The 14,687-nt window shown below is 37.9% G+C and overlaps 1 protein-coding gene across 1 annotated transcript; it reads right to left on the reverse strand.

The window, feature by feature from the left end:
• Positions 1 to 81: 81 nt before the first annotated feature.
• On the reverse strand, positions 82 to 13,820 carry LOC115445888 (trifunctional enzyme subunit beta, mitochondrial). Its single transcript, XM_030172377.2, has 11 exons — positions 13,612 to 13,820; positions 11,489 to 11,660; positions 6,240 to 6,427; positions 5,274 to 5,461; positions 3,919 to 4,093; positions 3,444 to 3,574; positions 3,046 to 3,147; positions 2,408 to 2,521; positions 1,965 to 2,039; positions 1,626 to 1,703; positions 82 to 1,165 (listed from the first exon to the last, which is right to left on the reverse strand). Exons 1-11 carry the CDS (start codon positions 13,673 to 13,675, stop codon positions 1,031 to 1,033), a joined length of 1,422 nt encoding a protein of 473 aa, XP_030028237.1. The 5' UTR covers positions 13,676 to 13,820; the 3' UTR covers positions 82 to 1,030.
• Between the last annotated feature and the right edge of the window lie 867 nt (positions 13,821 to 14,687).

Below are 14,687 nucleotides of genomic sequence, written 5' to 3' on the forward strand. Positions count from 1 at the left end.
CTGGCTGATCTCCATTGATATTGGGCTGCTGTGGCCGAAATTCGGCTAGGAAGGGACATTTTAAATAAAATTAAAGACCAGTATTAGTTAAATCGTTTATTACAAAGAATAGCTTGCTAATAAATAATTTTCAACCTTATAACTAGTCCATACGCAACATTATCCTACGATATACAATGGATATATAACGAAATTCCTTAAATTGACACATATGGATACATCTATTGTGACACTGTAATAAAATAAGTTAACATGTGGGATAAATGATTTCTTGATGTCAGTCATGAATAACAGTAAATATTTGGCACGATTACAAAATGCCTTAGTGTGCAGTCAAATCAAAAAAATATAATTTCTATTCCAGACTAAACCATAACTAATTATAGGTCAACCTGATAAGAAATATTTAAAATTTGATACCTTAATATAAATGTTTAGCACTGATGCTTGGAACAGTTACTTTGTTTCTATTTAAATACATTTAAGCTTAAAGGTGCAAAATAAGTATGATTCAATTAACGTACAAAATAGCTTTACCAAATGAGAGGAAAATAACATCTGGAATTATAAAACGAGGATGATCATAATTACCTCACCAAGAAACAAAATACTATCAGATTCAGTATGCCGATTTTTTAGCAACACGGGGTAGGTTTGTTACAGTTTTTACAGGTAGACATGCAGTCTAGTAATTCAAAATTGCATATGCCCTATTACAGCTATCGCCAAACAACTTGAGCCATCGCCAGTAATGTCCGCGGGGTACCGCATGCGACGTACCGACTATACTGTTCTTTTTTATTTAATCAAATGATTCAAGATTACACTTTAATATTATTGATGGGTAACAATTGAGTGTCACATAGCGTGAGGCCGGGGGGGGGGGGTCCGATATTTGATACGTAATTCGTCCCCCCTCGACTATACTATTAGTAGATTCACTCCGATCACACCCTGCCAAATGGGTCAAGTTGTTCGTTAAGATCTATAACTAGGGTAGTTTCACATTAGGTTTCTACTCCAGTGATGTTTAGTTGGGCGTGGCGTCGGGGTGCCTCTCGAGCAGCATGGCGACGCCCTGGCCGCCGGCGGCGCAGGCGGCGATGAGTCCGACCTGTCCGTCCTCGCGGACGAGCCTGTTCGCCGTGTGCATCGCCAGGCGCACCTGTACAATACAATATTTATAGAGTGTACTTGTATGTACCACACACACACACACACACCCATAAACAAAATCATTACGCCTTCATCCCCGAAAGCAGGCACAGGTGCAACTAAACCACTTTTCGCAGCGTATTCTGTCCCATTACGTGATAGAGACCGAGCGTATCGCCATATTAAGTACGATCATATCTACACGTGCATCGTTCACTTGTTGTTATTGTAGCTGCACTTCTAAACGCGCACAAGCATGCACATTTTATTGACCCTTTGATAACTACCGCGATAACTTTTGATTATTATGATAGTTAATGCACGCGTGCAATATACAAGCCTCTACGCCTGCAAGTTATGCCATGCGCTAAATGATGAATGGATACGCACTCTGAGAGACGATTTTGATATATATTACAATTAATTTTTTTATGACATGTGCTTTCAATAAAATAATACTAATAACTTACTCCAGTGGCGGCGAACGGATGTCCAATAGAGAGCGAGCCGCCCCACTTGTTCCACTTGGCGAGGTCCGGGACACCCACCTGCGAGGGGAAATAAATACTAATGAGTATGTTATATATAATTTCCACGATAATAAAAATAAATAGTAAAACGTAATTTAAACAATAAATACTACAAGTAATTTGAAGAACAATATAATACGCCAAAATACTGACCAAATTTTAGCTTTACAACATTATTGTATCCATTTCTAATCTGATAAGACTACCTTTTATTATCAATTCAATACAAAAGGTTATATGTACTGTTTTTTTAACGTCTCCGAAGTAGTTATGACTTACCTTAGACTGGCGGCCGAGGTAGTTCTGCGCGAACCAGTCCGAGTCCATCGCCTTCAGGTTGGCCAGGATTTGACCCTGCGCAAAATACACCATATTGCAATAAATTATTTCATCTCAAAGTTAGTTTATCTAAGTCATAAAGAAAAATATGACTTCGCTACAAGTTTTTCCCACATCATTTGGGCTAGATATAACAATTTTAGAGTTTATATTTCATAGATTATGTGCGCGACTGCGCCAGCGTGTAAAAGTTTTTCGGGATAAATATTTTCCTAGGATGAAAGTAACCCATAGCACTCTATTAGTGTAAGGAATTTGTAAAATTGATTCAGTAGTTCAAGAGTTTAGCCTCTATAAACCTAGAAACGAACTCACAAACTTATCCTCATAGTACAAATTTAGATATACACAACAAAAATATGTAAATTCAATAATGTACGTACCGCGAAGGCTTCGTGGATCTCCCACGTGTCGATGTCGTTGACCTTCAGGCCGACTTTGTCCAGGATCTTGGGAATCCCGTAGGCGGGACCGAGCAACAGCTGGTCCACGGGATCCTGGAAAATAGAAGAATATTATTATTATTTGATGATGAAGTCCTTCACGACGTCTCCGTCGACGGCGACTCTTACTGTTAACTCGACTCTTATTATTATTTAGTAAGATATTGGATATTGGGTTTAAGTAAATTTTTCGTCGAAGGTTTATTACATGTTCCCCATTGCTAGTTACGACGCTAGTACATACTAAGTGAGGCCTTTATATTTTTTATGTTCTTCCCGTTGAAGTTAGATAACGTCAAAAAGCATATTAGATATGGAAATTAGTAACGCAACAAAGTGTGTAAAACAAAATGCTTGGAATTGGCGGTGATATTTAATATATATTTATTGTGTACATTTATAGAAATAATAATTATTATATACCTATAAAATTAATGTTTCATGAATGCTATGCATGTCTATAATTTTTATAAAGGCTAGATTCTTATTCTTAACTTGTGCTACTTTGAGTTAAAATTATGTTTGAGTTTGCAATGCTGAATAACAAATAAATAAATCTATAGAATTATCCCACTTACCTGAGCGACATACGTGAACGCCCGCAGGTACGCTTTGGGCTTGAATCCTAGCTCCTTCGCCTTTGCCTCCGACATTATCAAGCACGCTGAAGCGCCGTCCGTCTGATGAAATATCATACAGTTGAGAAATAATGCATCACCAAGTGTATAATTTAAAATAACGGAAACAAAAGTATATATTTTGTATCTAAATTTATTAAAATTATAATCCAAATGTCGATAAAAAGAAAATAAATTTCTAATAAATTATTTCCGACATCTCCATTCTTTTCTTGAAGGTAACAAGCCAAATATAACTTTGGCTATACCATTCTTCGCTAATTTACCAATATAAAGATTTTATCACAAACAACTGTTAATTGTTAATATCTAATAACAATATTTTGCATGATATTTACCAAGAAGGATGCGTTGGCGGCGGTGACGGTGCCATGGGGCTTGATGAAGGCGGGCTTCAGCTTGGCGAGCTGCTCCGGCGTGGAGACTCGAATGCCGTTGTCTTTGTCAACCAGCCCATCTTTACCGTCCACTGTTGACATAAATTATGTAGTGGATCCAGTCATGAACACATAAAAAAAGCCTGTACACAACATGCAAAATACGCCAGAGTGACCCATGTAAATGTGTGGTAGTTGGTACAGGCCAAAAAAATTATATGAACTGGTTAGAGAATATCACCTTTTTTTCTCTACTAAGACGTGCAGTTACTGACGTCAGCCCAGTGTATTGGACTACGAAGTAAAGGAAATTTGAACGTTCTATAATCTACGTCTAGCGGTGATGGTAAATTCTTTAGATTATTTTTGGACCTATCATAAGTTATTTTTTTTAAATATATATACATATACTTTTTTCTACCATTATTTCACTTACCCTTAATGGGTACAAGGTCAGTAAAGTATCCATTCTTCTGCGCCTCGGCGGCGAGTGTGTGCGAGCGCAGTGCGTACTCGTCCTGCTCGGCGCGCGAGGCCCCGAAGGCGGCAGCGAGCCGGTCCGCACTGTGGCCCATAGTCTCGCCCGACGAAAACTCTGCCACCGCTGGGAGCTAGGACATTATTTATGTAATGTCAGGCAAGCATAAGGAACTGATGAGTGTTTGTATTCAGCTGTACTGGTCAAGTTCTGTTCTTGAATACATTGGTATTTAAAGCTGATATTAGTGTAATAATTTCTTATGTTTACATGAATATTAGTATGATAGTGATCAAGTATTATGCCAATTGCAGATCAATAGTTTAGTAAATTTAGCTCGCATAGCTAAGGTAAATACATATTACATATATTAGTCCTATTCCGTTTTAGCGGCGTAAAAGTTGACGCCACTGTAACAGATGGTTTGTTCCTGTATGGAAGGGGAAGATTTTATTTCTATTTAACATATGTAAATTGGCCAGTAGTTACTTATTAAGTTTTATTATAATAATTTATCACATATAATTATCTTGTCATAAATAATAGCATAAGTGTTACTTTGTTCGCCTATGTAATTAATCGAGATTAGAATCATTTTATTACTGAACTACATATGTACATCTAACTTTTTTATATTGTAACATTTCACTCAAGCATTGCTTCTAGTGGTCTGATTGGGAGAAATGAGGTGTCTATCGATTCTTATTTATTGTGACAGTTATACGTAGACTATGATATATATTTTAATTATATTTTTCGTAAATTCTAATTACTATACAGTGAAAACCGGTTATAACGACTCCGTTTATAGCGACGCATCGGTTATAACGACTAAATAGTAAGGTCCCTTTAAATAAATACATATAAAAATAGTATCGTTCATAACGACTATCGGATATAGCGCCCACATCCGGTGGTCGCTTCAATGTCGCTATAACCGGTTTTCACTGTACTATTATACTTAAAATATAAGGTAAGCGGCGATAGCCTAGTTGGGCGTGGAACGGTCTGCCAAGACGAATGTCCGCAGGTTCAAATCCCAAGGGCACACACCTCTGACTTTTCTAAAATCATGTGTGTATTCTTTGTGAATTTATCGTTCGCTTTAACGGTGAAGGAAAACATCGTGAGGAAACCTGCACATCTGAGAATCTCTATAGGAATTTCGAAGGTGTGTGAAGTCTACCAATCCGCACTAGGCCAGCGTGGTGGACTAAGGCCTAATCCCTCTCAGTAGTAGAGGAGGCCCATGCTCAGCAGTGGGCAAGTATATAATACAGGGCTGATATTATTATTTATTATAATGTACATACCTCTGGCATGAGATAGTCGGGCCGTATGGATGCGATGAGCGAAAGCCTCTGCGCAGGCGTCTTGGCCTTGTTCATGCGCAAGAGCAGGGAGCGCATCTTGCGCGAGTGGCGGATGGGCACGTCCGACATGAACTCCACGCCACCTCCCACGATTATGTCGTATGCGCCGGCCGCAATCATACCCACGCCTGACAACATACATACATATCGTCAAACCTTTCTCCCTTTTCCGAGGCAGTTGTAACACGTAGGGCCGTATTAGGTGCAACTTAGTTCCGCTTTGAAGTGTGATATCAGCTGAGACGCTGTCAAAATAAAGTCAGCATCTTAAGGTCGCTATTTAATAAACAGATAACAACATCTCAAATGTTATCTTAAGTCACAACACTGAATGGATTTGACAGCTAAATTTGTTATTATGCATGGTCGTCTCAGCTGTGAACAACCCTTTAAGAGCCAGTTTGAGCTTTGTTTATTAAATAGTTAAGTACATTTAATCTCTTCTTGAGATGCTACTCAAGAGTGAGTTGTTTTATTAATGCGACCCCTACATCTCAACAACTGTTAAGACTTATGTCTCATGTATGGGAGTAAGCCAATTGTCATTTACCAGACAGTTCTAGACTCAGGGCTGAAGATGAGATGAGCTAATCCTCAGATGCAAAATTTCAATATCTCGATTTGGGAATTGAGCCTTAGACTTCAGCACAGCATGCTTCAGCATAGCAAACTATAACAACTATGTAGCCATAACTCTTAAAGTGTGAAGCAATAACACTAGTCTGATTATGCCCTTGGTCTAGGCATCCATTTTAATAAAGCTTATAGATTATAGTAGTTACCTTCAGTCAAACCAAAAAAGGCCAGCATCATTATAGCAATCGCCTACACCAAATATACTTAAGATTTAGAACTTGGCAAGGAAATAAGAGCACTAAAGTGCATATGCATAATTTTGAAGCTCACCAGTAGTGATGGCCTGGTTTGATGATATGCAGGCCATGGTGACAGTGTGCGCAGGCGTGCGGTCGCTGAATCCGGCCGCTAGCGCCGCCTCGCGGCCTATGTTGGAAGTCTTCACTTCTTGGATGACGGTGCCGTACACTATGTAGTCTATGAGCTCCTTGTTTATACCCGTTTTTTGCAGGAGACCGCTGTGGGGGATTGGAATTTGTGAATTTGGTGGATTAGACTGTTGAAATTATTTGTTGGTGGCGTCATCACTTAAATTACTTAGTTATGTAAGTTATTTAGAATATATAGGAGCTGGTTACTTGAATATATTTTGCATCTGAAGTATGGCGATCTTATGTAAAAATAAATTGATTCTAGATCATGCAATTTATTTTCTTGAGCGTTAATTCTTTTATTTGTTCATTTTTTTTTTAAATATATCTACCCCACCGAGATCACATCTAATTATGGCTAAGAAAGATTGTAGATGGAATAGATAGGGAAATAAAAAAATATTCATATAGGTGGATTGACAGACAAATAACATCAGTAGAAATTAAACACAAAATATAGTACACTAATTGTAGTGTACTGGCTGGTACGTTTTTCTTAATATAATGTTTTGTTTCAAAGAAATGTCAGTTTGTAAATAAATGGATTCCGAAGTACAAACTCAGAATATTATTTCCATGTTTTCTGGAATTCTACAGTGGCGACGAGGAAAATTGAGAACATATTGTATGTAAGTTATCTCGGAGGAAGGGTATAGCGTGTTAAAATGTCGATTGGAAAGGTATCAAAATTCGACGTACAAAATGGTACGTGGTCAACATATATAGACCGACTGGAAATGTATTTCAAAGTAAATAATGTGAAAGAAGACATGAGGTTACCAACTTTAATTGCTGTAATGGGCGAAGAGGCCTATGAACTATTAGTCAATTTATCCAGTCCGAAAAACCCTCAGAATCCGAGTACAAAAAAAGTGGTGGAGCAGATGCGGAATCATCTGCAACCCACACCATCGCCTCTAGCGGAGCGCTATAAATTTAGGCAGAGGAGACAAGAAAGCCAAGAAACTGTTGCCGTTTACGTGGCGGAATTAAAAAAAAATGTCACGTTATTGTGAATTTCGAGCAAATTTGAACGAAAATTTAAGAGATCAATTTGTCTGTGGGATTAAAAGCGAGGTGATTCGGCAGCGTCTATTTGCCGAAAACGGTATTCTGTCTTTTCCGGAAGCTGTGATGTTGGCGAGCTCATTAGAAGCGGCGGAGAGAGATGCGGCGGCTGTGATGGTTCTGAGTGCGGAAGTGACGGAATCACCGACGACTGCAGAGGGAAAAGTGCACTTACTCGCGTCGCATGAGCGTGCAAAGAAGGCTCGTGGCGGTCTGTTTGTTCACGGAAATAGCGGATCGCGGACAGGGCACAGAGTCCGCAGCACAGGTTGTGGCCGATGCGGTTCTATAGATCATGGTAATGTAGACTGTAGGTACCGCGACTTCGTATGCGGAAGATGCGGAATTGTTGGTCACTTACGGCGAATGTGCCGATTTGTCGCGGCATCGAAGACTCGAGCAAGTGTAATACCAGCGGTGGCAAGATCTCAGGGTCGCACAGGAATACACCACGGCCAAGCCAATCAACGGGAAAATGCCGAAGAGCAGTCGGATGTAGAAGAGAACCTTCACCAGTTATGTTTAAATAATTATAAGGCGGTGAGTTTGCCCATATCCATTGATGGTTGTACTATACAAATGGAAGTAGACACGGGTTCAGCTGTGTCATGCATTAGTAAGAGCACATATGATGCGTATTTTAATCATCTAAAACTGAAGCCGCACAAGATAGTTTTTAATTTTTATAATGGTGTAAGTATAAAACCCATAGGGGTTATTAATCCGCTAGTACGTTACAGGGAACAAACTAAACGATTAGAGTTGTTTGTAGTAAAAGGAAGTACTACCTCACTCTTAGGAAGGCAGTGGTTAACTGAACTACATATCAAAATACCACTATTTACCAATATGAATGTAAACCATTGTAATGTTGATCGGACTCATTTTAATAAAGAAATAAACTTATTATTTGACAGATATAACAAGCTGTTTGATGGACGTTTGGGCCGATTCACTGGCTGTAAGGCGACGTTGAAATTACGGGAATCGGCGGTTCCGGTGTTCCATCGTGCGCGGCCACTGCCTTACGCACTGCGCGACCGTGTTGACGCAGAGTTAGACAGAATGCTGCGCGATGGAATAATCGAGCCAGTCGATTGTTCCGACTGGGCGTCTCCTCTGGTACCGGTAAATAAAGCGGATGGCTCTCTGAGAATCTGTGCGGATTATAAGGCTACTGTTAATCCTATGCTATATGTAGATAGGTTTCCGTTACCGAGAATTGATGACTTATTGGTGCGCCTAGACGGGGCTAAATATTTTTCTAAGATAGATTTATCCCAGGCCTATAACCAGATAGAGTTAGATGAAACAAAAAATATACTGTGATAAATACTCATCGCGGCTTATTTCAGTATAATAGATTAGTTTATGGTCTAGCGTCTAGTGCGGGCATTTTTCAGCGCATAATGTGTGAATTAGTAAAGGGAATTCCTAATGTAGAGGTATTTTTAGACGATGTGATAATAGGAGGTAGCAATAAGGAGGAGCATTTGGCCGCTTTAGAAGCAGTGCTTGAGAGACTTTATATTAAAGGAATGAAATTGAAAACCGAAAAATGTGTTTTCTTAGTTGATGAAGTAAAGTATTTAGGATACGTTTTACATAAGGACGGCATTAAAACCGACCCAGCGAAATTGGAGGCGATTGATAAAATACCTAGACCGAGTAATGTTACGGAGTTGCGATCTTTTATAGGACTAATTAACTTTTACGCGAGATTCGTAAAGAATATGAGCACTATATTAGTACCGCTCTACGAATTATTCAAAAGGGCAAGGTTTGGGTTTGGTCGGCCGAATGTGAACGTTCTTTTAGTAAAATTAAGCAGTTAATGATGAGTACAGAGGTTTTAGCGCATTACGACCCAAATAAGCCTCTTATTCTGACTTGTGATGCGAGTGCGCGAGGAGTTGGAGCGGTGCTATCGCTACCGGCGGCAAGCGGAACGGGAGAGCGCCCGATAGCTTATGTATCGCGCACTCTTACCGACGCGGAAAAGAATTACTCTCAAATACATCGTGAAGCGTTGGCAATAATATTCGGGGTCAAAAGTTTCACCAGTATTTGTATGGGCGTCATTTTCTCTTGAGAACGGACCATAAGCCGTTAGTATCGATCTTCGGCCCTCATAAAGGAATTCCAACGATGGTAGCTAGTCGTATGCAAAGGTGGGCTATCATTTTATCTGCTTATGATTTTGAAATAGAGTATGTTAGGTCGGAGAGAAATGGTGCCGACGGGTTGTCGCGTTTACCGATAAATAGTAAGCAAGATGTCACTGTGCCGGAACAAACTTATTTGCATTTTGTTCAACAGGCTTTATTGTTAGATTATAAAGAGTTAAAACTACAGACTAGTAAGGATCCGGTTTTATCGAGGATATTGAGTTTTTTGCGCGATGGTTGGCCAAGAGACTGTGATATCGAAGAGTTTAGACCTTATTTTAATCGGAAAGATGAACTCTATGAAGAATTGAGTTGCGTGTTGTGGGGGCATAGATTATTGATTCCGGTGAAGTGTAGGGAAAAGTTTTGAGGATGCTCCATGAGCCCCATATGGGTATAGTTAAATCCAAGGCTATGGCTCGTAGTTACGTATGGTGGCCCGGACTTGATGAAGAAATAGAGCGCATGTGTCGTAGTTGTGAGATATGTGCTGCTCAGGCGGATGCTCCGCCGCGGCAAACTCCGAGTATGTGGCCGTGGCCGAATCATCCATGGACCAGGCTGCATTTAGATTTCATGGGGCCCGTATTTGGGAAAACATACTTGATCGTAGTGGACGCTACATCTAAATGGACGGAACTTTTCCATATGAGTAATACAACAGGACCGAAGGTCATAGATAAGTTATGTGAACTTTTTAGCAGATGGGGCCTACCCAAGCAGATCGTTACGGATAATGGGCCCCAGTTTACGTGCAATGAGTTTGGTAGTTTCCTTAAATCTAATGGTATAGATCACGTTTTTTTCGGCGCCATATCATCCTTCCTCAAACGGTCTCGCGGAAAATGCAGTGCGATCCTTAAAGAGGGTTATTAAGAAAGCAGTGCAGGCTAAGGAAGAAGTTGATAAAGCACTTTATACTTATCTTTTACACTATAGAAATACTGCGCATTCGACTACGGGAGAAAGCCCTGCAATGTTAATGTTAGGTAGACGGTTACGGACGAAGTTAGACGTTTTAAGGCCAGACAGGGAGAATTTTGTAAGGAAAGCTCAGCAACGGCAAAGTGGAGCTAGAAAAGGGGTACACAGATCTTTCGATCAGGGTGAAGAGGTATGGTACCGTCAGTATTTGAGTGGAGACAAATGGGTCTCAGGCAAAATTCAGAGATGTTTAGGGAATACTGATTACGAGATTGTAGGCAGCCGGGGAGAGTTAGTTCACAGGCATATAGACCAAATTAAAAGGAAGTTTCATAAAAATGAATACCAAATTAGGAAGGAGAACGCTAGTTTATCCCTAGCGATTCCAATGAAAAGGGTGTCTCAACTTCCTAATGCAGGATTAAGGTCAGCACTAGGTTCAGAGCCAGCCACTTTATCATCGGTGCAGGGGCAGAGAGTGTGCGATTCCGCAATTCATACTCCGGTCAGTAGACCGATCGCGACGCGGTCTCCGTTAGTGGAACTTCAGGGTAGTGCCACCCCGGTATCACCTGAATTTCAGGACGCCTTACCGTATGAGCCAACGACTCCACGTCCCAGGCAACGCCCTATTAGGCAGTGTAGATTAACAAACGTTCCTGATTATAGAATGTGAGGTATTATCATTTTAAGTTGTAGAGTTGAGTGTTTTGTTAATTTAGTATGGAGGAGTGTAGTGTACTGGCTGGTACGTTTTTCTTAATATAATGTTTTGTTTCAAAGAAATGTCAGTTTGTAAATAAATGGATTCCGAAGTACAAACTCAGAATATTATTTCCATGTTTTCTGGAATTCTACACTAATTACTATTCTTGGCCAATAAAATTTAATTCAATTAAAATAAAACCTTATTTATTTTCAATATTGTTTCCTATTTCACAAGGCAAATTATAGCAACAATATGTCTTACTTAGACTACTATACTCACACAAGGGAATGTCTGGCGAGCTCGTGGGGCATCATCTTGGCATAGTCGGTGAATGAGAGGAGGAATGGTGTGCGGACACCATCCACCAGCACCACATTCTTGCCAGTAGGGTCGGGGAGGCTTTTCTTCTGTTGCAATGTTGGTGCTACACTTAACGCGCGCCGAGCTGTGTCTGTTAAAAAAAAAAATTAGCTCTGTATTATATACTGTCCCACTGTTGGGCACGGGCCTCCTCTACTATTGAGAGGGCTTAGGCCCTTAGTCCACCACGCTGGCCTAGTGTGGGTTAGTAGAATTCACATACCCTCGAAATTCCTATAGAGAACTTCTCAGGTATGCAAGTTTCCTCATGATGATTTCCTTCACTGTCTATTAGAAAAATATTATTATTATAATTTTTTAAGGGAAATATTAATTATCCTTAATATTTCAAATTCATCCCGATCTTTTATTTGTTAATTTCGTTGCAAGATAAAGACAAATTAGTGTTCTGTGAGACCCGCCAAGCTTCACTGCTCGGTGTCATAAAATGCGTGTCACTGCTGATCCTGGCTTACAGGAGATATGATAGATGTAACGATGGGAAAGTCTTAGAAATACTGGAATACCAAAATTAATTTCCTGCACCTGATAGTGAGTGGAGTGGGTTCAGATAGTCTTGACTGAAGAAATTATCCCTCCTCACTTGACACATGTCTGTCTATTTTAAATTGAGTATATTTTTGTTAATCCTGGAACCTAACCCACTCACGAAGTGTAAGTTTTGTGGATTTTCACAGTGTTGACCGAGGAGAGATTATTCGTCCCCAATTGATCCATGTCTGTGTTAAACTGAATATACATTCCCTGATTTCAGAACCCAACCCACTTATGATGGCCGTTGTGGAAATTTTACAAATTGCGTATTTTGGTTGCTATCCAGACAGACACAGGTATTTTACCATCAGTGAATCTAGATATAAAGGTGAAATGGTAAAGAATGCCTAAGATATTAAGTCCACCTACACATTAAAAAGATATAAAATGTAATACAAATAGTCTGCATATTATACATAATTTTCAGAAAAAATATGTCCCTTTTTGCTACAAGGAAACCTGGTTCCAAAAATAAATGGCGTAGAAAATTTTCTAATTTATCTAAGTAATGATGTTTTTATTAAACATTTATTTATTTATTTATTTGTAATAAGGTACACCAACAGCACTACATATTACATCAATCAATATTATAAAAGCAATAAGGTGCAGCATCTGATATGTGTGCTGCTAATAGGTGAATGCAGTGTTTACCACTAACAACATATTGAATTAAAATCTAAAACATAATAATAGGAAGTAGAAAAGAAAATTATAAAGTACAAAAAACCATTAAATCAATGAGTAACAATTATATACGAAATAATTTGTCTAAGTAGCTTGTGTTGTTTTATTTGTGTCATATTTTATGACTACATGCATCAATTTACTTTAATTTCTTAAGCACTAATTGTTTTCAAATATTATAAATGAAAATGATTGTAAATTTTTTTATTTGCATGTTATGCAAAATCAAATTTATTCATATTTTAGTACATTGTATACAAAAAATTACTATTTAAATCATAGTAGATAAGGATTTATGGATATTGATATATATATATATATATATATATATATATATATATATATATATATATATATATATATATATATATATATATATATATATATATATATATATATATATATATTTATTTATAAATTCTAAAGTCATATAACCCTATACACAACATTCAAAGTCCAACAAAATATATCTATGTATGTATACAAAGAATGATTGTTTACAATTTATAGAAATCTTAGAATTAAAATAGATACATTCTATGCTTCGAATATGGTCATGGAAAAGTCCATGTTGAAATTTATAAAATTACTATCATAGTTTGGCACCGATTAGCGGTGCATAAAATACATCTTTGCCAATTATTAAAGTCCAAAGTTTATATCTTAAAATGTATGATTTTACACAAAAACATCATCAGGTTTTATATAATTATGCAATAATTAACATTCGTTTTTATTTACACATATTTTATTTTGAATTAGGAATGTGTTAAATTAAGAAAAAGTTAAAAATCACGTACCAAACTTTAACGTTGATGTTACATGGTTAACTTTAGCCAAAGATTTTGCGATTTGTGATGCCATGTTTGCTTTTATTCGCCTGGCGCTAAATAATATTAATGAAGAATATATCTAAAACAATCAACTTATTTTGATTATAAATTCTAATGAGAAAATAAACTTCTAAACTTAAAAAGAAAGTTGGACTCTGACCCGTCGGCCGTCACCACAGGTTTTTTTTTAATTTATTTCTGTCCATGGATACAAGTCCTTCAGACGCATACATAAATTATTTTATCTACTATATTAAACAAACAGTTCTTAGTTAAAAATACAAATAGAAGTTTTGATACAAATTACAATTAAATTTTCTTAATAGTACGACTAATGTAGATAAACAAAGCTTTATACATTTGAGTATTGGATAATATATCTTCCAATTGGCGGGGAATACTTTCAATGTTATTATTTACACATGTACCACTATCACATAAATCGTTCGCTAATAATAAACGGTCAATTCCAAACGCAGGGCACCGAAGTACGATATGGTCCAAATCAGCATTTGCTTGATTACAGTAAGAACATCTGTTACTATTCACTATATGAAGTCTATAAAGATGTGCTGGAGTCAAACAGTGTCCCAACCTCATGCGTGTGATGCAGCTAAAAAACTTTCTGTCAATATATTTGTGTTGATGATACCAAGGTTTCGTTGGTAATTCTTTCTGTATTTTGCTGTACCATTTTCCTTTGGTCTGCAGGGGTAAAGTCCCAGTATTCTTTCCATAACAGTTTATTGCTACTTTGTACAAGCTGTAATAATCGGTAAAATGGACCTTCATCGACTCTGTGTGATCCTCATCAGGGTTCGCGTGGGTTGCCTTATCTGCTATTTCATTTCCACGTATGCCACTGTGTGATGGAACCCACAAAAATTCTATATTAAGGTGTTTCTCATCTCGGAGTTGAGTTAACTTATTTTAATAGCGTGCACCAAATAATTTATTTTATAGGAAATGTGGAAATTATTTAATGAACACAAAACACTCTTAGAATCTGAAATTATTAAAATATTACTTACAGTCGTATTTAC

Source organism: Manduca sexta, chromosome 4, assembly GCF_014839805.1.
Source record: "Manduca sexta isolate Smith_Timp_Sample1 chromosome 4, JHU_Msex_v1.0, whole genome shotgun sequence".
Lineage (NCBI taxonomy): Eukaryota > Metazoa > Arthropoda > Insecta > Lepidoptera > Sphingidae > Manduca > Manduca sexta.